The sequence below is a fragment of the Gorilla gorilla genome, chromosome 1 (assembly GCF_029281585.2).
Source record: "Gorilla gorilla gorilla isolate KB3781 chromosome 1, NHGRI_mGorGor1-v2.1_pri, whole genome shotgun sequence".
Taxonomy (NCBI): domain Eukaryota; kingdom Metazoa; phylum Chordata; class Mammalia; order Primates; family Hominidae; genus Gorilla; species Gorilla gorilla.
In genome coordinates this window covers 115,966,840-115,993,157 of record NC_073224.2, presented here as the reverse complement: position 1 = coordinate 115,993,157, position 26,318 = coordinate 115,966,840, and the positions used below count along the sequence as shown (strand labels likewise).

The window sequence follows — 26,318 nt, the reverse complement described above, 5'->3', positions numbered from 1 at the left end:
GCAACACTGAGGATCACCAACCAACCCTGACCATAACCTTGATCTTGCCATGTTCTGTTAGTGGAATGCAACCCAAAATCAATGGTGTTAGGTCATCTCAACAAAATATATATCAAACCATATTCCATAAGAACTGCTCGTGGCCCTGTTCTTTTCAGTATATGGGAAAACAAAATGGAAACAACAAAATAGCATCAGGTTTACAAAACTTCCCAAGATAGATGGTCACACATGTTTTCAGGAGACCTCTATATAAATGACTTTGATCACTTGATACCTTGAAAAGAGGTCTTGTGGCACTAGAATGACATCTATAAGTGACAAGTATAAAATGTAGTGCTCAGTGACATTAAAAAACAAATCAACCCACATAGAGGAAGAGCTTTGGACGTACGGATGTCAAACTGGCCTAGAATGTAACGAAAACCCAAGAAGGTGCCCCAGTAAGAAAGAAGAAATCAACCTAACAATGGGATGCAGCAGCAAGAATACTGAGACAGGAAAGAAAACATTTTAAAAAAATGAATTATTCATCCACTTTCTAGTGGATACAGAAAAAACTGCAGAAGACCCAGAGGATATCAGGGCAGGCTAAAAGTTTGATATCTTACACCTGTGGAAAAGCCTTAAGCTCTGTTTTAACTGAGAGCAGGTGGGGTGACTTCATGACTACCATTAAGAAAATATAACCTGTTGGGAAACTGTTTCTGCCTTGATGATGTTGTACAGACAAGAGATAAACAGTGAGGAATATGCTTAGATGTACTGGGAAAGACACGGGTCTGTGGCATTGTCACAAGGGTACACGAATACTGAGAGTGAATGCTGAAGGAATGATCCCCATTGGTGGTGACCCTCAGGTGAGACTAGGGTGCCTGTGTTTCAGCAAAGCCTGGGCAATTGGAATGCAGGGCTCCTAAGATTCCATGACACCCCCACCTTCTAATTCTGTTATTGCAACTGCAGACGGTTACCTGGCACGCTGGCCACAATCTACCTCACTCTTATCAGAGTCTGAGCTACTGGCAATGTTTTCAGCTCTGAGTTCAGGCACCTCGAACCTTGTTTTTGTGGTGAAGGATCCTAAAGTGCTGTGGGGAGTGATCACATTTTTCACAACAGTAAGTTAAGAATTTCAGTTACTGACATCCCTCAGTCCTGATTAAACCTATTTGATTTCACCAGTTTTTAACCCATCGTGTTTGCCTTTCTTCTCCCCAGTCCTTGGCTCCACCTCTCCTGCCACAAACATCAGCATGGTGGTATCAGCTGGCCCTTGGTCCAGCGAGAAGGCAGAGATGAACATTCTAGAAATCAACGAGAAATTGCGCCCCCAGCTGGCAGAGAACAAACAGCAGTTCAGAAACCTCAAAGAGAAATGTTTTGTAACTCAACTGGCCGGCTTCCTGGCCAACCGACAGAAGAAATATGGTAAGATCTATAGGCTCACCATCATGAAAGTGATGAATGATGTCTTGTCTTCTCTCTGAGACACTAAATGCTCTCTCCATCAAAAATAATTTCATCCTTCCTGTACTTCTGGGAAAACAGAAATGGGTATTTTAACATTTTGTTAAAGTTGGAAGACAGAGGTACCAAAGTATTTAGCAACTTTCCATGTTTGCAATCAGGTGGGGGTGGGACTAGAGTTAAACTCACAGTTATTGATTTCTGACACAGGCACAGAACGACCTGTTTTCTCCAAGGGGCTCAATCATGTTTTCAAGAATCCTCTCTGTACCATATAAGATCCCGCAGACTAATAACATCTAGTCTGTTGTTCTAAACGTCTAGGACTAGTGAACTTTTATTCAGTTCAAGTTTCTGTTGAGGCCCAATAGGCAAAGCTCTGTTCTAGTGACTCTGAGGGAAACTTGGTGATAGTACCCAGTACCTGCTCTGAGGGGCTTCAAGAGGAGTCTGCTCCTAATAGAACCTGTGCTATCTATAAGTGACAGCATCAAGAGCAGGGAGTAGGGGCCGTGCATGGTGGCTCACTCCTGTAATCTCAGCACTTTGGGAGGCTGAGGCGGGCAGAGCACGAGGTCAGGAGTTTTAGACAAGCCTGGGCAACATGGAGAAACCCCATCTCCACTAAAAATACAAAAAGTAGATGGGCGTCATGGCGGGCAACTGTAATCACCACTAATCGGGAGGCTGAGGCAGAAGAATCCTTTGAACCCAGGAGGCAGATGTTGCAGTGAGCCAAGATTGCGCTATTGCACTCCAGCGTGGGTGACAGGGCAAGACTCGTCAAAAAACAAGCGAACAAAAAGATAAATAAAAATAAAAATAAAAAGCAGAGAGTACCTTGGTGAGAGTGAAGTCCTGCTTCCTGGGGCACAGGCTCTTGTTCCTAAAGAGGAAGAAAGATCACACCCGAGAATGTGTGGAAGCAGCAGTGCAGTGTGCAAAGCAGGGACCCTCAGCCTGTCTCCTGGGCTCCATCCAAGTTGCTTGTCTTGTCTGTCCGTCAGTTTCCTCATCTGTTCAGAGGGTACTACAATAATACCTACCTCTGTAAATTGCTGCAATGAATTACATGAGCTATTTCCTGTCAATCTCCTCAAACATTAATTGGCACAGTGTAAACACTACCTATTAGTTCCTCTTCTGCTGTTTCTAAATTAACACAAACTAATCTTATGCTGTTTCTAAATTAACACAACTAATCTAAATCTTAATGCTGCCTGACATACTAGTAAAGTATTTGGGCATATTTCCTTCATGGCCTTATTGTCTTATGTCTCACACTTTATGCTTCAGATATGATTCTTAAAACCATATCTGAATATATGATTTAAAAATGAAATATTTTTAAAGTCCTTGACATATTTGCCCTTGAAATACTCAGTAAAAGGGAAACCATCAGTCCCATAGTCCTAGGGGCCTTCCCGACTGTACAAGAAATCACTACTCATGCCCCAGTGCAGTGTTTTAGAGGAGAGGCTGCAAGGCTTGGGAAAGTGGCCCCGCATTCAGAGTCAGACCTCAGGGACTGTGAGTTCTGACTCCACTTCGTTGTGGTTGAATCATCTTGTCAACTTCCTTGATGCGCCCTTGAGTTTCTCTTTCTTCGTCTTTAAATTTTGGAGGATCAGATGCCAGAAAGTCAGGAGACTGAAGAGTAAAGATGTGGAAATCCCTGCCTAGAGCCTGGTACTGGGGAGAGTTTTGTCCTTGGGATGGACCTGGCTCCTGCCCTGTAGGCAATGACCACAGCAGCATGTCCAGCCTTCCACTGAGGCAGGCGTGTCTGTCTTTTCTCAGAGTATGAAGAGTGCAAAGACCTCATAAAATCTATGCTGAGGAATGAGCTACAGTTCAAGGAGGAGAAGCTTGCAGAGCAGCTCAAGCAAGCTGAGGAGCTCAGGTGAGGGGACCCCGTCGGGGGAGGCAGGCGGGTAGGTGTGTAGATCTCTGAAGTACAGCAGCTCGGTGGGGAGAAGTAAGAACGAAGCTGGGCCAGGGGAAGGGCAGAAATTGCCATGGCAGGCTCACGACACACAAATATTTATCAAACAGAGAACAAGGATAATAATAAGTTATGTGTTGCAGTTGTTTCTTAGAGCCTTGTTTTCTCTTTTTCAAACAAGTAATTGTTGAGGTGAAATTTGCATAACACAAAATTAACCAAAGGAGTGGGAACCACACAGCAGCATTCAGTATACTTAAAATGGTGTGCTATCACCACCCCACTTACCCTTAGTGAGAATCACCTCCTGACTGACTGCGGCTTCTCATTCTTTCACTCAATCAATGTTGCCTTCTCGAACCTGTCATTCTTTTCTTCTTTCATCTTTTCAATTCGCCCCATCTGCACCTGGCCTCATTTCTGTACATGGCTTTGTATCTAGTGGCTGCAAGATGCACTATGTGTATTTTCACATGGAAATGTCCATGGCCAGAGTGAGGAACTGAAAGGATGTCTTTTTGAAACGGAATTAGGAAGACACCTACTTTTGTTTACAGAAGGGAAAGATGAATGGAACATCATCGAGGATCTTGCAGGAGCCCTCTCTGATACAGAGGAAGCCTGTAAACCATTTTCTATTCTTTCTCTTGGCCACAGACATTCCTTTCAACATGTGCTGACCTTCTGCTTGGAGGTCTCCTTGAGGACATTGTCTCAGAAATCTCTGTTGCAATATTTGAGCGGATCACTCAACCCTTTCCACTCTTAAATTTTCTCTACCGTCTCACCTTAGGCAATATAAAGTCCTGGTTCACTCTCAGGAACGAGAGCTGACCCAGTTAAGGGAGAAGTTATGGGAAGGGAGAGATGCCTCCCGCTCATTGAATCAGCATCTCCAGGCCCTCCTCACTCCGGATGAGCCAGACAAGTCCCACGGGCAGGACCTCCGAGAACAGCTGGCTGAGGGGTGTAGACTGGCACAGCACCTTGTCCAAAAGCTCAGCCCAGGTAAGGTGGCCATAGGCCCTGATGACCCAAAACCCCAGGCTTATGAGAGGCTCCAGACCTCCACACTTTCACAATGACAGTTGTATCAGTGGGGTTTTTTCTGCTACACATATGTGGTCATGACATGACCAGGACTTCCTGGGTAAGAGCAGAGATGGGAAACCCATGGGTTTGGAGGTCACAGTATTGCAAGTGTCCCTCCTTCCTTGATGGAAGGTGGTCTTTGGAGCAAGAGACAGCATCTATCTAGTTTTAAAGGACAGGAAGGGGGCTGTGATGGGAGGGCGCTCGTTGGAGTGAAAAGAGCTCTGGACTAAGAATGAAGGTTCCCAGGCTGTCTTTTTGGCAATGTTCTTAGTAACTGTCGGTGAGTGAGTGATTTATCCTTCCAGAGTTTCTCTCTCTTCATCTGCAAAGGCAGACAAATTGTCTCTTGCAAGGGTCTGAAGCATCCAAATATGGGAACACTTACGAATGCTTTTCAAAATGAGATGAAGCCCCTCTCCGTTTGGTGTTGGAGAAGGCACTTGGTGTAGGGGCATTTGATGGTAGGAAGTGCTTCAGAGTGGAGCACTCCCCATGGATAGAATGTCCCTGAATAACACAGCAGAAGCCACATGGAGGGCCTGTGCAGTCTCATGACACATAGAGGACTGTAGGACAAGTTTGTCCTCTCCTAAGAGAAAGAATGAGGTTTGAAATGCGAACTGTGACAGGACACCAAGCCTGTTCCTGGGAATCAGATCTGTGGCAGGATGGGGGAGACAGCTGCCAAAGTCCAGAGAGAGGGTGCACAAACCTCCAGTGATATGGGAAGCAAAAGGTCTTTTCAATATTTGGCCACATCTTGATGGTGGCCCTCCAGATCAGAAATGCATTGCCCGATGGACCAGGAAACCATGCCAGGGCATTTTGTGAAAGATAAAACATGAGAGTTTTCAGTACAATGCTGAACCATACATAGATGTTCATGTCTCTGTGCACATTGGGCTGACTGTGCTTGCAGAATGTGAAGTGGGAAATATCTGAACGAACATTTGGTATTTACAGAAAATGACGAAGATGAGGATGAAGATGTTCAAGTTGAGGAGGCTGAGAAAGTGCTGGAATCATCTGCCCCCAGGTGACACTGAATACTCAGGAGCAAGTAATGGGTGGTAACATATGAAAATGTCTAGGAGGCACACCCTCTCTGGCATCTATGATGGGCCAAATGCCCGCATTCCCTTGGCCACAGTATGTGAAATTCAACCCAGCTTAGACACAGGGTGCGGCAGCTGTTGTGTTTCTCTATGTGTGCCGAGTGTCATGTCTGTACCATACAGGGATAGCTGAGTCTTCATCCTCCTCAGCTCCTATCTGTCCAGTACACTGAACACCAGCTGCTCTCTTCCTCTCTGGTTCCCATGGCAGCCATGCTCTGTTGCAGAGAGAAGAGGATTGCCTGTTCCCTCTTTCAGGGAACCTCCATTTTGCTTTCTGGGACCACTCTCTTAATGCCGCCTGTCAAAACCAACTAGGACTCCCTGGGGTCCAATCCCTCTGTGTTTAATCTTCTGTCATCTCTGTCCCACCTGGCTCATCAGGGAGGTGCAGAAGGCTGAAGAAAGCAAAGTCCTTGAGGACTCACTGGAGGAATGTGCCATCACTTGTTCAAATAGCCACGGCCCTTGTGACTCCAACCAGCCTCACAAGAACATCAAAATCACATTTGAGGAAGACAAAGTCAACTCAACTCTGGTTGTAGACAGAGAATCCTCTCATGATGAATGTCAGGATGCTCTAAACATTCTCCCAGGTAGCCTCTATTTTCCTTGTGTCTCATACCTCTGTCTAGGCTATGGAAGATCAATTCTGAGGACAGGCTGTATATACACATATTGTTATTGTTTTAGTCAGAAACTAGGATGGAGCTAGGTGCTGTGACTCACACATATAATCACAGCACTTTGGAAGGCCCAAGTGGGAGGATGACTTGAGTTCAGGAGTTGAAGACCAGCCTGGACAATATGGTGAAACCCATCTTTACAAAGAATACAAAAAATTAGGCAGGCATGGTGCTGCGTGCCTATAGTCCCAACTGCTCAAGAGACTTAGGTGGGAGGATCGGCTGAGACGATCCTCCCACCCTCGTTCACTCCTCTCAGGCTAGACTCTCTCTCGTTTTCATTGGCTTGTCTTAGCTATTAATAAGAAGTCTCGGCCGGGCACGGTGGCTCACACATGTAATCCCAGCACTTTGAGAGGCCGGGGCGGGTGGATCACGAGGTCAGGAGATCGAGACCATCCTGGCTTACACGGTGAAACCCCGTCTTTACTAAAAATACAAAAAAAAAAAAAATAAATTAGCTGGGCGCGGTGGTGGGCGCCTGTAGTCCCAGCTACTTGGGAGGCTGAGGCAGGAGAATGGCATGAACCCAGGAACCGGAGCTTGCAGTGAGCCGAGATTGTGCCACTGCACTCTAGCCTGGGAGACAGAGCGAGACTCCATCTCAAAAAAAAAAAAAAAGTAAGTCTCTGACCAGGGGCGCTGGCTCACATCTTAATCCCAGCACTTTGGGAGGCAGAGGTAGGTGGAACACCTGAGGTCAGGAGTTCGAAACCAGCCTGTCCAAGATGGTGAAACCCCTTCTCTACTAAAAATACAAAAATTAGCTGGCATGTTACTTGGCGCTTGTAATCCCAGATGCTTGGCAGGCTGAGGGATGAGAATCGCTTGAACCCGGGAGGCAGAGGTGGCAGTGAGCTGAGATTGTGCCTCTGCACTGCAGCCTGCGCGACAGAGTGAGACTCCGTCTCAAACAAAAAACAAAAAACCAAAAAAGAAAAAAATTAAAAAAGCAAAATGAAATCTTTTGTGCTACACAGAAACATTGGCCACTCATGGGGTAAAAATCTCAGGGCCAAGCCTTGCTTTATAGAAACTTATAAGCAAGAAAAGTGTAGAAGTGTTTATGTCCTGGTTTCAAGGTGACTGCATAGCTAAGACAAGTTGACTTAAAGGAGATCAAGACTGGAGATGACAAGAGTGAAACCAGGGAAACAACATCTTCAAATAAGTAGACAAAGCTGCCAGTGACATCCCTCAGTCCTGATTAAGCCTATTTGATTTCACCAGTTTTTAACCCATCATGTGTTTGCCTTTCTTCTCCCCAGTCCCTGGCCCCACCTCTTCTGCCACAAACGTCAGCATGGTGGTATCAGCCGGCCCTTTGTCCAGCGAGAAGGCAGAGATGAACATTCTAGAAATCAATGAGAAATTGCGCCCCCAGCTGGCAGAGAAGAAACAGCAGTTCAGAAACCTCAAAGAGAAATGTTTTGTAACTCAAGTGGCCTGCTTCCTGGCCAAGCAGCAGAACAAATACAGTAAGATCTATAAGCTCACCATCATGAAAGTGATGAACGAAGTCCTGTCTTCTCTATGAGAAACTAAGTGCTCTCTCCATCAAAAATAATGTCATCCTCCCCATACTTCTAGGAAAACAGAAATGGGTATTTTAACATTTTGTTAAAGTTGGAAGACAGAGGTACCAAAGTATTTAGCAACTTTCCATGTTTGCAATCAGGTGGGGGTGGGACTAGAGTTAAACTGCCATTTATTGATTTATGACACAGGCACAGAATGGCCTGTTTTCTCCAAGAGGCTCAATCGTGTTTTCAAGAATCCTCTCTGTACCATATAAGATCCTGCAGACAAATAACATCTAGTCTGTTGTTCTAAATGTCTGAGACTAGTGAACTTTTATTCAGTTCAAGTTTCTGTTGAGGCCCAATAGGCAAAGCTCTGTTCTAGTGACTCTGAGGGAAACTTGGTGATAGCAGCCAGTACCCGCTCTGAGGGGCTTCAAGAGGAGTCTGCTCCTAATAGAACCTGTGCTATCTATAAGTGACAGCATCAAGAGCAGGGAGTAGGGGCCGTGCATGGTGGCTCACTCCTGTAATCCCAGCCCTTTGGGAGGCTGAGGCGGGTAGAACACGAGGTCAGGAATTTGAGACCAGCCTGGGCAACATGGAGAAACCCCATCTCCACTAAAAATACAAAAAGTAGATGGGCGTGGTGGCAGGTGACTGTAATCACCCCTGCTCAGGAGGCTGAGGCAGGAGAATCCTTTGAACTCAGGAGGCTGAGGTTGCAGTGAGCCAAGATTTTGCCATTGCACTCCAGCCTGGGCGACAGGGCAAGACTGTTAAGAAAAATAATAATAATGATAAATAAAAATAAGAATAAAAAGCAGAGAGTAGCTTGGTGAGAGTGAAGTCCTGCTTCCTGGGGCACAGAGTCTTGTTCCTAAAGAGGAAGAAAGATCGCACCCGAGAGTGTGTGGAGGTAGCAGTGCAGTGTACAGAGCAGGGACCGTGGGCCTGTCTCCTGGGCTCCATCCAAGTTGCTTGTCTTGTCTGTCCCTCAGTTTCCTCACGTGTTCAGAGGGTACTACAATAATACCTACCTCTGTAAATTGCTGCAATGAATTACATGAGCTATTTCTTGTCAATATCCTAGAACATTTATTGGCACACAGTAAACACTATCTATTAGTTCTTCATTCTGCTGTTTCTAAATTAACACAAACTTTATTAACATTTGGGCATATTTCCTTCATGGCCTTATGGTGTTATGTCACACTTTATGCTTCAGATATGATTCTTAAAATCATAACTGAAGATATGATTTAAAAATCAAAGATTTTTAAAATCTTTCACATACTTGTCCTTGAAATTCCCAGTAAAAGGGAAACCATCAGTCCCATAGTCCTAGGGGCCTTCCCGACTGTACAAGAAATCACTACTTCATGCCCCAGTGCAGTGTTTTAGAGGAGAGGCTGCAAGGCTTGGGAAAGTGGCCCTGCATTCAGAGTCAGACCTCAGGGACTGTGAATTCTGACTCCACTTCGTTGTGGTTGAATCATCTTGTCAACTTCCTTGATGTGCCCTTGAGGTTCTCTTTCTTCATCTCTAAATTTTGGAGGATCAGATGCCAGAAAGTCAGGAGACTGAAGAGTAAAGATGTGGAAATCCCTGTCTAGACCCTGGTACTGGGGAGAGTTTTGTCCTTGGGATGGACCTGGCTCCTGCCCTGTAGGCAATGACCACAGCAGCATGTCCAGCCTTCCACTGATGCAGGCGTGTCTGTCTTTTCTCAGAATATGAAGAGTGCAAAGACCTCATAAAATCTATGCTGAGGAATGAACGACAGTTCAAGGAGGAGAAGCTTGCAGAGCAGCTGAAGCAAGCTGAGGAGCTCAGGTGAGGGGAACCCATGGGGGCAGGCAGGGGAGCAGGTGTGTAGATCTCTGAAGTACAGCAGCTCGGTGGGGAGACGTAAGAGCTAAGCTGGGCCAGGGGAAGGGCAGGAATTGCCATGGCAGGCTTGCTACACACAAATATTTATCAAACAGAGAAGAAGGATAATAAAAATTTATGGGTTGCAGTTGTTTCTCAGAGCCTTGTTTTCTCTTTTTCAAACAAGTAATTGTTGATGTGAAATTTACATAACACAAAATTAACCGAAGGAGTGTGAACCACACAGCAGCATTCAGTATACTCAAAATGGTGTGCCATCACCACCCCACTTACCCTTAGTGAGAATCACCTCCTGACTGACTGCGGCTTCTCATTCTTTCACTCAATCAATGTTGCCTTCTCGACCCTGTCATTCTTTTCTTCTTTCATCTTTTCAATTCGCCCCATCTGCACCTGGCCTCATTTCTGTACATGGCTTTGTATCTAATGGCCGCAAGATGCACTATGTGTATTTTCACATGGAAATGTCCATGGCCAGAGTGAGGAACTGAAAGGATGTTTTTTTGAAACGGAATTAGGAAGACACCTGCTTTTGTTTACAGAAGGGAAAGATGAATGGAACATCATCGAGGATCTTGCAGGAGCCCTCTCTGATACAGAGGAAGCCTGTAAACCATTTTCTATTCTTCTCTTGGCCACAGACATTCCTTTCAACATGTGCTGACCTTCTGCTTGGAGGTCTCCTTGAGAACATTGTCTCAGAAATCTCTGTTGCAATATTTGAGCGGATCACTCAACCCTTTCCACTCTTAAATTTTCTCTACCGTCTCACCTTAGGCAATATAAAGTCCTGGTTCACTCTCAGGAACGAGAGCTGACCCAGTTAAGGGAGAAGTTATGGGAAGGGAGAGATGCCTCCCGCTCATTGAATCAGCATCTCCAGGCCCTCCTCACTCCGGATGAGCCAGACAAGTCCCACGGGCAGGACCTCCGAGAACAGCTGGCTGAGGGGTGTAGACTGGCACAGCACCTTGTCCAAAAGCTCAGCCCAGGTAAGGTGGCCATAGGCCCTGATGACCCAAAACCCCAGGCTTATGAGAGACTCCAGACCTCCATACTTTCACAATGACAGTTGTATCAATGGTGTTTTTTTCCACTAAGCTTATGTGGCCATGACGGAGATGGGAAACCCATGGGTTTGGAGGTCACAGTATTGCAAGTGTCCCTCCTCCCTTGATGGAAGGTGGTCTTTGGAGTAAGAGGCAGCATCTATCTAGTTTTAAAGGACAGGAAGGAGGCTGCGATGGGAGCAGGCTTGTTAGAGTGAAAAGAGCTCTGGACTAAGAATGAAGGTTCCTAGGCTGTCTTTTCGGCATTGTTCTTAGTAACTGTCGGTGAGTGAATGACTTGTCCTTCCAGAGTTTCTCTCTCTTCATCTGCAAAGGCAGACAAATTGTCTCTTGCAAGGGTCTGAAGCATCCAAATATGGGAACACTTATGAATGCTTTTCAAAATGAGATGAAGCCCCTCTCCATTTGGTGTTGGAGAAGGCACTTGGTGTAGGGGCATTTGGTGGTAGGAAGTGCTTCAGAGTGGAGCACTCCCCATGGATAGAATGTCCCTGAATAACACAGCAGAAGCCACATGGAGGGCCTGTGCAGTCTCATGACGCATAGAGGACTGTGGGACAAGTTTGTCCTCTCCTAAGAGAAAGAATGAGGTTTGAAATGCGAACTGTGACAGGACACCAAGCCTGTTCCTGGGAATCAGATCTGTGGCAGGATGGGGGAGACAGCTGCCAAAGTCCAGAGAGAGGCTGCACAAGCCTCCAGTGATATGGGAAGCAAAAGGTCTTTTCAATATTTGGCCACATCTTGATGGTGGCCCTCTAGATCAGAAATGCATTGCCTGATGGATCAGGAAACCATGCCAGGGCATTCTGTTAAAGATAAAGCATGAGAGTTTTCAGTTGAACGGTGACCCATGCCTAGATGTTCATGTCCCTGTTGCACAATGGGCTGACTGTGCTTCCAGACTGTGAAGTGGGAAATATCTGAACGAACACTTCTGTATTTACAGAAAATGACAACGATGACGATGAAGATGTTCAAGTTGAGTTGGCTGAGAAAGTGCAGAAATCGTCTGCCCGCAGGTAACACTGAATACTCAGGAACAATTAATGGATGGTAACATATGAAGAATATCTAGGAGGCACACCCTCTCTGGCATCTATGATGGGCCAAAAACCCGCATTCGCTTCGCCACAGTATGTGAAATATAACCCAGCTTAGACACAGGATGCGGCAGCTGTCACGTTTCTCTATGTGTGCTGAGTGTCATGTCTGCACCGTACAGGGATAGCTGAGTCTTCATCCTCCTCAGCTCCTATCTGTCCAGTGCAATGAACAGTGGCTGCTCTCTTCCTCTCTGGTTCCCATGGCAGCCATGCTCTGTTGCAGAGAGAACAGGATTGCATGTTCCCTCTTAATGGGAACCTCCATTTTGCTTTCTGGGACCACTCTCTTAATGCCGCCTGTCAAAACCAGCTAGGACTCCCTGGGGTCCAATCCCTCTGTGTTTAATCTTCTGTCATCTCTGTCCCACCTGGCTCATCAGGGAGATGCGGAAGGCTGAAGAAAAGGAAGTCCCTGAGGACTCACTGGAGGAATGTGCCATCACTTGTTCAAATAGCCACGGCCCTTATGACTCCAACCAGCCACATAGGAAAACCAAAATCACATTTGAGGAAGACAAAGTCGACTCAACTCTCATTGGCTCATCCTCTCATGTTGAATGGGAGGATGCTGTACACATTATCCCAGGTAGCCTCTGTTTTCCTTGTGTCTCATACCTCTCTCTAGGCTGAGGAAGATAAACTCTGAAGACAGGCTCTATAAACACAAATTCATTTGAATAAAAAACTATGATGGGTTTCTGAACAGATATCAGGGAGTTTTTTTGTCCTTCTCAGCTAATGTCATGCCTTTGTCTGCCAGTCCCCAGTATCAAGTTACTCGACCCCAGGCAAGTGTGACAATCTCACAGTCACCTGAGTGCAGGAGGTGCACAGGCAGTATCTGTCAGGTCTCCTAGCTTTGATTCAGTATCTCTTGTCATCTGTGATTAAGTCATCTGTACCTGAACAATGTCCATGGAGTTTCTATGCCTGTTTAAGGAAGCTGGCAGCCTTGCCTTTGTATTTGGAAATATTGTTCCCCAGGCTTCACTGCTCTCAGCTTTCATCTGGATCTCCTTTAAGTCAGCTTGCTTAGCTGCACAGTCACCCTGAAATCAGGACGGAAACTTTTCTTCTTTACTTTGCTGATATATTTCCTTAAAGCAAGGCTGGACCCTGGTTCTCCACCCTGTCAATGCAATGGCTGATCCAATGTTTCTTTGTAGCATCGTAGATTTTTTTTTTGTTTTTTGTTTTTTGCGATGGAGTCCTGCTCTGTCACCTAGGCTGGAGTGCAGTGGCACCATCTTGGCTTGGTGCAACCTCTGCCTCCCAGATTCAAGTGATTCTCCTGCCTCAGCCTCCTGAGTTGCTGGGACCACAGGTGCACAACATCACATCTGTCTAATTTTTGTATTTTTAGTAGAGACAGTGTTTCTGCATATTGGCCAGGGTAGTCCTGAACTCATGGCCTCAAATGATTCCCCTGTCTTGGCCTCCCAAATCACAGATTCTTTTTAAAGCAAGAGTTGTTCAAATGTATCTATCAGTCTTGTTTCATGTATAGATGCCTCTAAACATTTAATGTCCCTGTTACCTAGTGATATAAGTCCGTATTGCAGCAACACTCTTAGAAAATTGTTTGACCAATTTTTGGAGATTTTTTTGGGGAAAAAATTTAGTTTAACTTTGACTCAGGCAGGGAATATGGCATTATGGTCTACACGTAGAGGGAGATTTTGGCCTGCGGGTCTGGAAAGCAGGGTCATCTAATTCTCACCAAAGTTAATCTAGGGCACCCTAGAATATTCCTGTCAGAATCCTTATTCTTGCACTGAGAATAGTTATGTCCTTGTGCTATGACTGGACAGTGATTTGGTCATATGTGAAGTATGAATTGCTTAATGTGACCTGCTTCTCTGAATTTATTTACAGAAAATGAAAGTGATGATGAGGAAGAGGAAGAAAGAGGGCCAGTGTCTCCCAGGTAATGTTGTGGAATTGTTGGCTGTTAATTCAGTAGCGACATCTGGAGATTGTAGATTTAGGGAAAATGAGGAAGTGATGAATAGAACTATTTCTTCCATTCACCCAGCTACAAATTGCGCTGATTTACAATGTTGTATGTTATTTGTGGCACTTGTATTGGTTTTAATTTCATAGTCCTCTCAAGATAGGAACTTGCCATCAGATGAGCCAGGTGAACTAGCCAAACAGGGTTTTCTTGTTGATCTTTTCAAAAAACCAGCCCTGGATTCATTGATTTTTTGAAGGTTTTTTGTGTCTCTATCTCCTTTAGTTCTGCTCTGATCTTAGTTACTTCTTGTCTTCTGCTAGCTTTTGAATTTGTTTGCTTTGCTTCTCTAGTTATTTTAATTGTGATGTTAGGGTGTCAATTTTAGATCTTTTCTGCTTTCTCTTGTGGGCATTTAGTGCTATAATTTTCCCTCTACACATTGCTTTAAATGTGTCCCAGAGATTCTGGTATGTTGTGTCTTTGTTCTCATTGGTTTCAAAGAACATCTTTATGTCTGCCTTCATTTTGTTATTTTCCCAGTAGTCATTCAGGAGCAGGTTGTTGAGTTTCCATGTAGTTGTGCGGTTTTGAGTGAGTTTCTTAATCCTGAGTTCTAATTTGATTGCACTGTGGTCTGACAGTTTGTTGTGATTTCCATTCTTTTACATTTGCTGACGAGTGCTTTACCTCCAACTATGTGGTGAATTTTGGAATAAGTGTGATGTGGTGCTGAGAAGAATGTATATTCTGTTGATTTGGGGTGGAGAGTTCTGTAGATGTCTTTTAGGTCTGCTTGGTGGAGAGCTGAGTTCAAGTCCTGGATATCCTTGTTAGGCTTCTGTCTCATTGATCTGTCTAATATTGACAGTGGGGTGTTAAAGTCTCCCATTATGATTGTGTGGAGTCTAAATCTCTTTGTAGGTCTCTCAGGACTTGCTTTATGAATCTGGGTGCTCCTGTATAGGGTGCATATATATTTAGGATAGTTAACTCTTCTTGTTGAATTGATCCCTTTCCCATTATGTAGTGGCCTTCTTTGTCTCTTTTGATATTTGTTGGTTTAAAGTCTGTTTTATCAGAGACTAGGATCGCAACCCCTGCATTTTTTTGCTTTCCATTTGCTTGGTAGATCTTCCTCCATCCCTTTATTTTGAGCCTATGTGTGTCTCTGCATGTGAGATGGGTTTTCTGAGTACAGCACACTGATGGGTCTTGACTCTTTATCCAATTTGCCATTCTGTGTTTTTTAACTGGGGCATTTAGCCCCTTTACATTTAAGGTTAATATTGTTATGTGTGAATTTGATCCTGTCGTTATGATGTTAGCTGGTTATTTCGCCCGTTAGTTGATGCAGTTTCTTCCTAGCGTCAATGGTCTTTACAGTTTGGCACGTTTTTGCAGTGGCTGGTACCGGTTGTTCCTTTCCATGTTTAGTGCTTCCTTTAGGAGCTCTTGTAAGGCAGGCCTGGTGGTGACAAAATCTCTCAGCATTTGCTTCTCTGTAAAGGATTTATTTCTCCTTCACTTGTGAAGCTTTGTTTGGCTGGATATGAAATTCTGGGTTGAAAATTCTTTTCTTTAAGAATGTTGAAGGTGCTGGAGAGGATGTGGAGAAATAGGAACACTTTTACACTGTTGGTGGGAATGTAAACTAGTTCAACGATTGTGGAAGGCAGTGTGGCAATTCCTCAGGGATCTAGAACTAGAAATACAATTTGACCCAGCCATCCCATTACTGGGTGTATACCCAAAGGATTATAAATCATGCTGCTGTAAAGACACATGCACACATATGTTTATTGCAGAACTATTCACAATAGCAAAGACTTGGAACCAAGCCAAATATCCAGCAATGATAGACTGGATTAAGAAAATGTGGCACATATACACCATGGAATACTATGCAGCTATAAAAAATGATGAGTTCATGTCCTTTGTAGGGGCATGGATGAAGCTGGAAACCATCATTCTCAACAAACTATTGCAAGGACAAAAAACCAAATACCGCATGTTCTTACTCACAGGTGGGAATTGAACAATGAGAACACATGGACACAGGAAGGGGAACATCACACACTGGGGCCTGTTGTAGGGTGGGGGGAGGGAGGAGGGGTAGCATTAGGAGATATACCTAATGTTAAATGATGAGTGAATGGGTGAAGCACACCAATGTGGACATGTATACATATGTAACTAACCTGCACGTTGTGCACATGTACCCTAAGACTTAAAGTATTAAAAATATATATATATATACACATACACACAAAAAATAATAAAGGAAAACTATACATATGGAAAAAAAAAGAATGTTGAATATTGCTCCCACTCTCTTCTGGCTTGTAGGGTTTGTGCCAAGAGATCTGCTGCTAGTCTGATGGGCTTGCCTTTGTGGGTAATCCGACCTTTCTCTCTGGCTGCCCTTAGCATTTTTTCCTTCATTTCAACCTTGGTGAATCTGACAATTATGTGTCCTGGGGTTGCTCTTCTCGAGGAGTATCTTTATGGTGTTCTCTGTGTTTCCTGAATTTGAATGTTGGCCTTCCTTGCTAGGTTGGGGAAGTCCTCCTGGATAATATCCTGAAGAATGTTTCCCAGCTTGGTTCCATTCTCCCCGTCACTTTCAGTACACCAATCAAACGTGATTTGGTCTTTCCACATAGTCCCATATTTATTGGAGGCTTGTTCATTTCTTTTTACTCTTTTTTCTCTAAACTTCTCTTCTCGCTTCATTTCACTAATTCGATCTTGAATCACTGATGCCGTTTCTTGCACTTGATCGAATTGGCTACTGAAGCTTGTGCATGCATCACGTAGTTCTCGTGCCATGGTTTTCAGCTCCATCAGGTCATTTAAGGTCTTCTCTACACTGTTCATTCTGGTTAGCCATTCGTCTAATCTTTTTTCAAGGTTTTTAGCTTCCTTGCGATGAGTTCGCACATCCTCCTTTAGCTCAGAGAAGTTTGTTATTACCGACTTTCTGAAGCCTACTTCTGTCAGCTCGTCAAAGTCATTCTCCATCCTGCTTTGTTCCATTGCTGGCGAGGAGCTGCGATCCTTTGGAGGAGAAGGGATGTCAGGTTTTTGGAATTTTCAGCTTTTGTGCTCTGGTTTCTCCCCACCTTTGTGGTTTTATCTACCCTTGGTCTTTGATGATGGCGACCTACAGATGGGGTTTTGGGGTGGATGTCTTTTTTGTTGATGTTGATGCTATTCCTTTCTGTGTGTTAGTTTTCCTTCTAACAGTCAGGTCCCTCAGCTTCAGGTCTGTTGGAGTTTGCTGGAAGTCCACTCCAGACGCTCAAACAGGGATTTCTTGGTGTCGCCTATTCTCTCCCATGTGTTTAAATCCAGGGAGAGATGTATATATGCTTTCTTCCTATTTGTTGGTAGTATGTTGGCTAGTATTTTTGCAAGAAAAGAAATTGAAAAAGTAAATATATTATATCAAAATATTGGGAAAATGGGGCCCTTAATACACAAGATCTGTGTCTGCACTGCGTCAAGAACTCTCTTCACTTGAATGCTGCGTGTAAAATTCAACGCAATTTATGCAAAGTAGTTGAAGCCCTGTGTCAGTTCTCTGTGCTGCAAGTCATGATGGTAGTTTACAGGGAGAGTCTGGGTGCCCTGAGTTGGCTCATCTGTGGCAAATGTACTGAGCACATGCTGCCCATTTTTGCTCTGTCCCCAGAGCAGTCACCCTCCACCGTGTATTTAGAAGGATAGTTTTATTTCTCTTGAAGGAAAAATGCCTTTGGTTTCTGTGACCACTCCATTCTGTCTCCCATCAGATCATCTGGGAGGTTTTGTTGTCTAATGTCTGTTGGTTAAATCTTCTATCATCCCTGTCCTGCCTGGCTCATCAGGAATCTGCAGGAGTCTGAAGGGGAGGAAGTCCCCCAGGAGTCCTGGGATGAAGGTTATTCGACTGTCTCAATTCCTCCTGAAATGTTGGCCTTGTACCAGTCTTACAGCAGCACATCTCACTCATTAGAGGAACAGCAAGTCTGCATGGCTGTTGACATATGCAGTGAGTACTCCATTGTGAAGGTGACAAAGCTCCAGTTCATGGCCCAGGTAGACCCCATAATCTTTGGGCCTTGTGCCCCTTGTTGGGCTGAGATTTGCCATCACTGTGGGCTGAACCTATATATCAATGTAGATTTCAATCACTCTGGAGTCGAGTCTGAAGCACAGGCATGGGGTGGGTCAGTGAACTTTGCTCTCTTCCTAGTCTCAGGCCATGCCCGTGCCAACCTGGACTGACTGTCACGACACTGAACTCAAGGCAGGTGTGGCAAACTCACACCAAACTATGCAGCACATGCCCAGGAGTTTTCTGTCAGATCAGCTCATCTGAATTAAATGTCTCTTGCCAGCTACAAAATTCCTTATGAGTTTTGTTCCCAAAGCATGTCTGTGTGGTTCTTTACCTGCCCAAGGCCAGTGTCACCCTTGTCTACCTCTCAGTGAAAGATGTGACCCAGGTTTCACTGAATTTATTCCCATTTTCTGTGTCTCCTAAGTTCGCTTCTTTTAGCTCATCTGTCCGTCATGTTCCTGGTATGTTTTCTAGATAAATGGCTGACTTTTCACCCACAAAAGCCATAATAGCTGATGCTTCTGTGTAGAACCAAGTTTCATTTTGACTCAAGAGCTGGTACACTGCACCCCTTCATCAAATCTCTGTGTCCACAATCTCATAAACTATCAAATTCTGGGTATTTGATGAGAGAAAGCTTAATATTGAAGTATCTCTCCTATGAGGTGTTAAAACTATTTGCCTACAATTTATTGGGGAAAAAATTGCTCATTTGTGTACACAAACCTAGGACAGAGCACATAGGGAAGATAACATTCCAAAACAGGGTAATTTTGCTCAAGGCTCATGAAAGAACCCAAGCCAGTTTTCTCAAGACTTGACCTCAGGCCTACTGGAATATTTCTCTCAAAGTCTCCTGTTCTTACACTGACAAGACTGATGTCCCTCTGTTAGGATTGGACAGAGGAATGTTTCTGTGTGCAAGGAAGAACAGCTTAATGTAAAAGGCCCCATCTGAATTTATTTGCAGGACATCGGTGGGATCAAGTGAAAAAGGAGGACCAAGAGGCAACAGGTCCCAGGTGAGTCTGAGAAATTGTGGACAGTTAATTTGATGTTGACACCTGGAGATGCCAAGTCCAGGGAAAACAGTACATGCTGAAAATAATGATTTTGTCTTGTCAGACAAGTCTGAATTATGCCTACTACATTGCTTTTTGGTTCTTATTAGAGTAAATGTTTAGGTTTCCATTTCTTCCTACCCTTATCATTTACTAACCTAGTGAAGGTTGACCATACCTCAAAAGCTGTATTCTCATGGTGACTGCAGGGAAACTTGAGCACATTTTATGCAAAATTATTGAGGCCATGCTTTTCATGATCACTTTTCACTGTGTGTCCTGAGGGCACAAATACAGAGTGTCCTTTGACTCCCTCATCAGTGTGTCACCTGGCCAATTCACCGAGCTCACTCTGTGTGTGTGTCTGTGTGTGTGTGTGTGTGTGTGTGTGTCTTTCTCTTTCATCCTTTTCTACCTGGCCCTAGTCTATCCCAACATAAAGGCAATAATTTGTTACCTCATTCATGGATCTGTCCTTTTTCTTTTCAAACTCTTCCTTATGTTAGCTATGAAATCTAGCTGGGGCTGTGTGGTTTCTGATTCCCCCTGGCTTATTCTTTACTTTTTCCCACTTTTCCAGGCTCAGCAGGGAGCTGCTGGATGAGAAAGAGCCTGAAGTCTTGCAGGACTCACTGGATAGATGTTATTCAACTCCTTCAGGTTATCTTGGACTGACTGACTCATGCCAGCCCTACAGAAGTGCCTTTTACGTATTGGAGCAACAGCGTGTTGGCTTCGCTCTTGACATGGATGGTGAGTACCTTTCTATGAAGGTGATAAGGATCCACTGAGTCTTCTGGTTAGGGTCATATTCCTACTGCAAGTGGCCCTTACTGAGCTGAGAGATGTCATTGCCACAGGGAGGACCTATAGGCACATGTAGGTTGAATGAAACTCTAGTTCCACTTGGAAGCCCAGACAAGGGATGGGTCAGTGAGCAAGGCTCTCTTCCTAGTCTCAGGCCATGCCTGTGGCACCCTAATCCTACTCTCAAGATGTTGGATCTGGGCAGATGTGACAAATTCACACAACTCTGATTTTGTCTCAATTTTGTAGATCTTGTAGATTTCATCCTTCACTCTAATTTCAGCATCTAAAATCCTCGCTACCGTGAACAATCTGAGTGTTTGATGAGACACGGCTGAATAGTGCAGTTTGTCTCCTAGCAACCATTTGGGAGCATTTGCTTTAAATCGATTGTTAAAATATGGCATAACCATTTGCACAAACTTGGGACAAATGATATTGGGATAACGATCTACCAGAATAGGGAATTTTACCCACAGTTTCTGGGACAAAAACCAAGGAATCTCTATCGTGATCAGCCTTCAGGCCTCCTGAAGAATATCTCTCACAGTGTCCTATTCTCATGCTGAGGAGCCTGAAGTCCCTGTGTGAGGATTAGACAGTGGATTGTTATGTGTGTAGGAGAACCAGCTTAATATGTCTGTCCATGTCTGAACTTATTGCAGAAATTGAAAAGTACCAAGAAGTGGAAGAAGAGCAAGACCCATCATGCCCCAGGTAACTTTGAGCAATTATGGATGCTTAATTCTGTGTTGACACCTGGAGATGCCAGGTCCAGGGAAAACAAGAGTGTGTTCAATTTCATGTTTTCAACGAAGGTTGAATTACTCCTACTGACATTGCTGTTGGTTTTCATTGCAGTAGATGTTTAGGTTTCCATTTCTTCCTCCCCTTATCATTTACTAACTTACTATAGGTTGACCATACCTCAAAGGCTGTATGGCAACTGCATGGAATCTTGAGCAAGTTTATGGAAAATTATTGAGCCCACTCTTTTCATGATCACTGTTCGCTGTGTGTCCTGAGGGCACTAACTCAGAGTGTCCTTTGACCCCTTCATCAGTGTGTCACCCAGCCAATTCGCTGAGCTCACTTTCTCCTCTCTCTCTCTCTCCCTCTCCCTGTCTTTCTCTTTCATTCTTTTCTACCTGGCCCTGGTCTATCCCAACATAAAGGCAATAATTCATTACCTCATTAATGGATCTGTCCTTTTTCTTTTTAAACAGTTCCTTATGTTAGCCATGAAATCTAGCTGGGGCTGTGTGGTTTCTGATTCCCCCTGGCTTATTCTTTACTTTTTCCTACTTTTCCAGGCTCAGCAGGGAGCTGCTGGTTGAGAAAGAGCCTGAAGTCTTGCAGGACTCACTGGATAGATGTTATTCGACTCCTTCAGGTTATCTTGAACTGCCTGACTTAGGCCAGCCCTACAGAAGTGCTGTTTACTCATTGGAGGAACAGTACCTTGGCTTGGCTCTTGACGTGGACAGTGAGTACCTTACTATGAAGGTGATAAGCCTCCACCTGGTCTTCCAGATAGGGGTGATATTCCTGTTGCAAGTGGCCCTTACTGACCCGAGAGATGTCATTGCCGCAGGCAGGACCTATGGGCGCATATAGGTTGTAATGAAACTGTAGTCTCAGCTGGAAGCCTAGACATGAAATGGGTCAGTGAGCAAGGCTCTATTCCTATCTCCAGCCATGCCTGTGGCAACCTGAGCCCACTCTCAGCACATTGGACCCAGACAGATGTAAAAAATTCACAGAACTATGATTTGGACTCAAGGGTTTGTAGATTTCCTCCTTCATTCTAATTTCAGTGTCTAAAATTCTTGCATCCATGAACGAGCTGGGCATTTGATGAGACAGGGCTGAATACTGCAGTTTTCCTCCTAGAAATCATCTGGGGCATTTTCTTTGAACTGATGGGAACAATAAGGCATAACTCTTTGCACAAACTTGGGATAAATGATTTTGGGATAACGATCTACCAGAATAGGGATATTTCACCCTTGATTCTGAGATGCAAACCAAAGAATATCATGACCAGCTTTCAGGCCTCCTGAAGTATATCTCTCACATTGTCCTGTTCTCATGCTGAGGAGCCTGAGATCCCTGTGTGGGGATTAGACAGTGGACTGTTATGGGTGTAGGTGAATTGGCTTGTTTTGTCTGTCCCTGTCTGAATGTATTGCAGGAATTAAAAAGGACCAAGAAGAGGAAGAAGACCAAGGCCCATCATGCCCCAGGTAACTGAGCAATTGTGAACAGCTACTTCTGTGTTGACATCTGGAGACTCCTGGTTCAGGGAAAACAGAGCGGGCTGACATTATCGATTACATCTTTTCAACCAAGCCTGAATTATTCCTACTAACATTGCTGTTGGTTTTCATTGCAGTAGATATTTAGGTTTCCATTTCTTCCTCCCCTTATCATTTACTAACCTACTGTAGGTGGACCAGACTTCAAAAACTGTATTCTCATGGCAACTGCATGGAAACTTGAGCACATTTTATGGAAAATTATTGAGCACAGTCTTTTCATGATCACTGTATGCTGTGTGTCCTGAGGGCACTAACTCAGAGTGTCCTGTTACTCCCTCATCAGTGTGTCACCTGGACAATTCACTGAGCTCGTTCTCTCTCTCTCTCTCTCTGTGTGTGTGTGTGTGTGTGTGTGTGTGTGTGTGTGTGTCTATCTGTCTTTCTCTTTCATTCTTTTCCATTTGGCCCTATTCTGTCCCAACATGAAGGCAATAATTTGTTACCTCATTAATGGATCTATCCTTTTACTTTTTTAACCACTTCCTTATGCTACCCATGAAACCTAGTTGGGGCTCTGTTGTGTCTGATTTCCCCTGGCTTATTCTTTACTTTTTCCTCCTTTTCCAGGCTCAGCAGGGAGCTGCTGGAGGCAGTAGAGCCTGAAGTCTTGCAGGACTCACTGGATAGATGTTATTCAACTCCTTCCAGTTGTCTCGAACAGCCTGACTCCTGCCAGCCCTATGGAAGTTCCTTTTATGCATTGGAGGAAAAACATGTTGGCTTTTCTCTTGACGTGGGAGGTGAGTATGTTTCTATGAAGGTGATAAGGATCCACCGAGTCTTCCATATAAAGATCATATTCCTGCTCCAAGTGGCCATTACTGAGCTGAGAGATGTCATTGCTGCAGTGGGGACCTATAGGCACATGTAGGTTGAATGAAACTCCAGTTCTAACTGGAAGCCCAGACATGGGATGGGTCAGTGAGCATGGCTCTCTTCCTAGTCTCAGGCCATGCCTGTGGCACTCTGATTCTACTCTCATGACATTGGACCTGGGCAGATGTGACAAATTCAGAGAACTATGATTTTGACTCAAGGGTTTGTAGATTTCCTTTTTCACTCTAATTTCAGTGTCTAAAGTCCTCAGAACCATGAACAATCTGAGTATTTGATGAGACAGGGCTAAATATTGCAGTTTTTCTCCTAGAAATCATTTGAGGGTATTTGCTTTAAATTGATTGGAAAAATATGGCATAACTGTTTGCACAAAATTGGGACAAATGATATTGGGATAACGATCTACTAGAATAGGGACATTTTACCCACAGTTTCTGGGAGAAAAACCGAGGAATTTCTATCACGACCAGCCTTCAGGCCTCCCGAAATATATCTCTCACAGTGTCCCATTCTTATGCTGAGGAGCCTGAGGTCCCTGTGTGAGGATCAGACAGTGGATTGTTATGTGTGTAGGGGAATCAGCTTAATGTGTCTGTCCATGTCTGAATTTATTGCAGAAATTGAAAAGAAGGGGAAGGGGAAGAAAAGAAGGGGAAGAAGATCAAAGAAGAAAAGAAGGAGAAGGGGAAGAAAAGAAGGGGAAGAAGATCAAAACCCACCATGCCCCAGGTAACTTTCAGCAATTGTGGATGCTTAATTCTGTGTTAACACCTGGAGGCAACAGATTCAGGGAAACCAGAGTGTGTTTGATTTCATGTTTTCAACGAAGGCTGAATTACTCCTACTGTCATTGCTGTTGGTTTTCATTGCAGTAGATGTTTAGGTTTCCATTTCTTCCTCCCCTTATCATTTACTAATGTACCATAGGTTGACCATACTTCAAAAGCTGTACTCTCATGGCCACTGCATCGAATTTTGAGCATATTTTATGGAAAACTATTGAGCTCTCTCTTTTCATGATCACAGTTTGCTGTGTGTCATGAGGGCACTAACTCAGAGTGTCCTTTTACTCCCTTACCAGTATGTCACCTGGCCAATTCACTAGCTCACTTTCTCTCTGTCTCTGTCTCTGTCTCTCTCTCTCTGTCTTTCTCCTTCATTGTTTTCTACCTGGCCCTGTTCTATCCCAACATAAAGGCAATAAATTTTTTTTTTTTACCTCATTAATGGATCTATCCTTTTTCTTTTCTAACCAGTTCCTTATGTTACTTCTGAAATCTAGTGGGGCTCTGTGGTGTCTGATTTTCTCTGGCTGCTTCTTTAGTTTTCTCTCATTTTCCAGGCTCAATGGCGTGCTTATGGAAGTGGAAGAGCCTGAAGTCTTGCAGGACTCACTGGATAGATGTTATTCGACTCCGTCAATGTACTTTGAACTACCTGACTCATTCCAGCACTACAGCAGTGTGTTTTACTCATTTGAGGAACAGCACATCAGCTTCGCCCTTGACGTGGACAATAGGTTTTTTACTTTGACGGTGACAAGTCTCCACCTGGTCTTCCAGATGGGAGTCATATTCCCACAGTAAGCAGCCCTTACTAAGCCGAGAGATGTCATCCTGCAGGCAGGACCTATAGGCACGTGAAGATTTGAATGAAAGTACAGTTCCATTTGGAAGCCCAGACATAGGATGGGTCAGTGGGCATGGCTCTATGCCTATTCTCAGACCATGCCAGTGGCAACCTGTGCTCAGTCTGAAGACAATGGACCCACGTTAGGTGTGACACATTCACATAACTGTGCAGCACATGCCGGGAGTGATCATTCAGACATTTTAATTTGAACCACGTATCTCTGGGTAGCTACAAAATTCCTCAGGGATTTCATTTTGCAGGCATGTCTCTGAGCATCTATACCTGCTCAAGGTCAGTGTCATCTTTGTGTTTAGCTCATCCAAAGGTGTTACCCTGGTTTCAATGAACCTAACCTCATTCTTTGTGTCTTCAGTGTTGGCTTGTTTTAGCTGATCCATCTGTAACACAGGAGGGATCCTTGGCTGAGGATTGTATTTCAGAACCACCAACTGCTCTTGACAATTGTTAACCCACTAGGCTCCTTTGGTTAGAGAAGCCACAGTCCTTCAGCCTCCAATTGGTGTCACTACTTAGGAAGACCACAGCTAGATGGACAAACAGCATTGGGAGGCCTTAGCCCTGCTCCTCTCAATTCCATCTTGTAGAGAACAGGAGTCAGGAGGTCCACTGGCAGGAGATAGCATGTCACCCAGGACTCTGCCTGTGCAGAATATGAACAATGCCATGTTCTTGCAGAAAACGCTTAGCCTGAGTTTCATAGGAGGTAATCACCAGACAACTGCAGAATGTAGAACACTGAGCAGGACAACTGACCTGTCTCCTTCACATAGTCCATATCACCACAAATCACACAACAAAAAGGAGAAGAGATATTTTGGGTTCAAAAAAGTAAAAAGATAATGTAGCTGCATTTCTTTAGTTATTTTGAACCCCAAATATTTCCTCATCTTTTTGTTGTTGTCATGGATGGTGGTGACATGGACTTGTTTATAGAGGACAGGTCAGCTGTCTGGCTCAATGATCTACATTCTGAAGTTGTCTGAAAATGTCTTCATGATTAAATTCAGCCTAAACGTTTTGCCGGGAACACGGCAGAGACAATGCTGTGAGTTTCCAACCTCAGCCCATCTGCGGGCAGAGAAGGTCTAGTTTGTCCATCATCATTCTGATATCAGGACTGGTTACTTGGTTAAGGAGGGGTCTAGGAGATCTGTCCCTTTTAGAGACACCTTACTTATAATGAAGTACTTGGGAAAGCGGTTTTCAAGAGTATAAATATCCTGTATTCTAATGATCATCCTCTAAACATTTTATCATTTATTAATCATCTCTGCCTGTGTCTATTATGATATTCATATCTCTACACTGGAAATTTTGGGTCTCAATTTTTACTGTGCCTTTGTTTTTACTAGTGTCTGCTGTTGCAAAAAGAAGAAAACATTCTCTGCCTGAGTTTTAATTTTTGTCCGAAGTTAATTTTAATCTATACAATTAAAACCTTTTGCCTATCACTCTGGACTTTTGGATTGTTTTTTACATTCAGTGTTATAATATTTGATTATGCTGATTGGTTTTGGTGGGTACTGATGCGAATTAAAAAAAAAATTTCATTTCCATGTTTATTTTCTAATCTCTTCCACATTGTAGCCTATGTTTACCATACGTAGCAGAATGTATTTACATTTCTTGGTTCTAGTCATTTGTATTCTTCGTGAGTGTGTGTGTGTGTGTGTCTGT

The 26,318-nt window shown here is 44.1% G+C and overlaps 1 protein-coding gene across 1 annotated transcript; it reads left to right on the top strand.

Annotated features, from left to right (window-relative positions):
* The first annotated feature begins 1,226 nt into the window (after window positions 1–1,226).
* LOC129525691 (neuroblastoma breakpoint family member 1-like) lies at window positions 1,227–26,092 on the top strand. Its single transcript, XM_063696531.1, has 20 exons — window positions 1,227–1,431; window positions 3,271–3,373; window positions 4,209–4,423; window positions 5,474–5,546; window positions 6,010–6,221; window positions 7,580–7,789; window positions 9,565–9,667; window positions 10,502–10,716; window positions 11,744–11,816; window positions 12,281–12,486; window positions 13,776–13,827; window positions 17,727–17,890; window positions 18,933–18,984; window positions 19,604–19,776; window positions 20,496–20,547; window positions 21,144–21,316; window positions 22,025–22,076; window positions 22,719–22,891; window positions 23,606–23,717; window positions 24,331–26,092. The coding sequence occupies exons 1-20, from the start codon at window positions 1,257–1,259 to the stop codon at window positions 24,572–24,574; spliced, it is 2,832 nt and encodes a 943-aa protein (XP_063552601.1). The 5' UTR covers window positions 1,227–1,256; the 3' UTR covers window positions 24,575–26,092.
* The last annotated feature ends 226 nt before the right edge of the window (window positions 26,093–26,318 follow it).

Excerpts from the sequence above, each read along its gene's own strand:
- LOC129525691 (XM_063696531.1), top strand. The coding sequence starts at position 1,257 with ATGGTGGTATCAGCTGGCCCTTGGTCCAGCGAGAAGGCAGAGATGAAC. Across the intron at positions 13,828-17,726 it reads AGAGGGCCAGTGTCTCCCAG|GAATCTGCAGGAGTCTGAAG; the intron begins GTAATGTTGTGG and ends CTGGCTCATCAG. Across the intron at positions 18,985-19,603 it reads CAAGAGGCAACAGGTCCCAG|GCTCAGCAGGGAGCTGCTGG; the intron begins GTGAGTCTGAGA and ends CCACTTTTCCAG.